We start from the raw sequence: 2071 nt of genomic DNA, 5'->3' as shown, positions 1-2071 counted from the left end.
TCTTGCGCGCGCGGGGGTGGGGGGGCCTCCGGCCACACCACATTCATCCATCACGTGCCCTAGTCTGCGTTCAGCAATCTATCCCTCACAGACGCCTCCTTTGCGGGCCCTTCTGTAGCACGCTACCACACCTCAACCTTGGGGACGCCCAGAGTTGCGCTCTCAACACACCCTGGGAACCCAGTCCGAACTCTACAAGCTCTCTCTGTTCCTATCCGACTACCCTATTCGCGTCTCCACAGGCCTTGGCGGCCCTGTGCCCTCCTCTGGGAGTGAGTGACAAATCCTGCCGCTTAACGGCTGGGTGGCCGCCTAGTGCCTTGGCCCCCAGGGCGGGGGGGGGCATAAAGAAAGACACCTCCCTGCCTCTTCCTTCTTTATTCTTTAACATCACTGGGCACGCTTCTCCTTTCTCTTGCCCTATACCCCATTCCTCTTCTTCCTCCCTTCCCTTCCTCCTCTAATCTCCTTCCCTCCCTAACTCCATCCTCCTCCCTCTTCTTCTAGTCCCATTCCTCCTCCTCCTTGTTCCTCCTCCTCCCTTCCCCTTCTCCCTCCTCCTCCTTTCCTGTCCTCCTCCCTCCTCCTCCCTCCTGGCTGCTCCCCTCCTCCTCCCTCCTCCCTCCCCTCCTCCCTGCTCGGCTCGCTCACTCTCGAGCTGGCTGGAGGGGCGGCCGGCAGCTGGCGCTGGCCGAGGCGGCGGCGGGATGGGACGCGCGCTGGGGCGCAGGAGCCGCGGCGCCGGCGGGGGCCGCGCAACTCGGGCCAAGTGCAAGGCGGGCGCGCGCTGAGCCCGGGCGCCGTCTGCAGCCGGCGGCCGAGCGCGGAGCTGAGAGGTGCGGGAGGCGGCGGCGCAGGAGCGAGCGGAGCCCGGCGCCGGCTCTCGGGAGGACCATGCGGGCCCCGGCCGCGTCGCTCTGGCTGCTGCTGGCGCTGAGCGCGCTCCGCTGCGCAGGTAACGCGGCCGCGTCCCCTTCCCGACCCCGCGCGCAAAGTTGCTGCCTGGGTCCCAAGTCCCGGGCGGCCGCCGCCTCCTGCTCTTGGCGGGTCTGGAGAGCCCCGGGCGGCCCAAACCCCGCGCGCGTCTCCTTTGCCTCCTCTCCAGTCCCAGCTGCCCTTCGCATCCTTTTGGGGCTCCGGGAGCCACAGGCAGGGTTCCTTGGAATCTCCCTCCTCACACTGCCCGTCACCCGGGCCACGGGGTCTGCGGGAGACGTAGTGGCCCAGCGTCCGTAGACCGCTGTCCTGTTCTCTGGACACCTGCGGGGCCCGGAGGTCGTCTGGGCTGGCCATGTCTGGCTTGGCTGCAGTCCTTCCCGCGCCTGGTTGTCCCCTGTCTCCATCTTCCCAAAGCCATCCGCTCCCCCAAGTGGCTCCGGCTGTCTCCCAAGTAGCTTCCCCGGGCAGCCAGGTGACCCTGCCGCTCACCCTCTGGAAACGCCCTGACCCATGCGTAGTCTAGCAGGACCCGGGAGCGTGGTCCGCGCAGGCACCTAGTGAGGTCTAACCTGAAGGTGTTTAGAACCCTTGCCCCGGGATCGGGGAGTCTGGCTCCAGGCTGGCACCCGCGCAGCTGTTGCCTAAAGACTGAGAATAGGGAAGTCAGAATAGCCAGGTATATGATGTTTGCAGCCTGGGCTGGAGTTGGCTAGGTTCGGCCACCTCGGTGTTGCTACGTATTGGTTGTAGAGGAAGCTTATCCTAAAATGACAGTACTCCCTCCCCCACCCCAGGCAAGTGGAGACAATCCCAAAGGCTGGGAAGAAGCGACAGTCACGAGCCATGTTCATGTGCGTATGAGGGCTGTGTTCTCCAGACCTTTAAAACCCACGTTTTGGGAGCAGGTAGCTTTAGACCGAGAGCATCTCTTCTCATTCCTTAAAACAAAACCGACCGCACAGATACCCAGAACGCGGAAGGAAAATGCAACCTCAACTTTGCGGCTCCGACTGCCTGGGTGAGGTCGCACTTAGGAGCAAGCCTGGATGCCAACTTGTTTTGAAAGATGACTGTGCATAGGAAAAAGTAAATATTGCCTTCCTTCCAGATGACCTCAAGTGACCCCAAATAT

General features: G+C 63.1%; 1 protein-coding gene across 1 annotated transcript in view; it reads left to right on the top strand.

Moving 5' to 3' along the window:
* Positions 1 to 894: 894 nt before the first annotated feature.
* TMEM132B (transmembrane protein 132B) overlaps positions 895 to 2071 on the top strand; it is a gene marked incomplete at both ends in the record, with an annotated part of 233971 nt that continues 232794 nt past the window's right edge. The window contains one exon of the mRNA XM_080940754.1: positions 895 to 955. Within this exon, the coding sequence (XP_080796880.1) occupies positions 895 to 955 (61 nt within the window). The remainder of the gene's footprint in view (positions 956 to 2071) is intronic.

This window comes from Micromys minutus (genome assembly GCF_963924665.1).
Source record: "Micromys minutus genome assembly, chromosome: 29".
NCBI lineage: Eukaryota > Metazoa > Chordata > Mammalia > Rodentia > Muridae > Micromys > Micromys minutus.
Note: the sequence above shows the minus strand (reverse complement) of the source record. Positions and strands in the feature narration are given on the sequence as shown.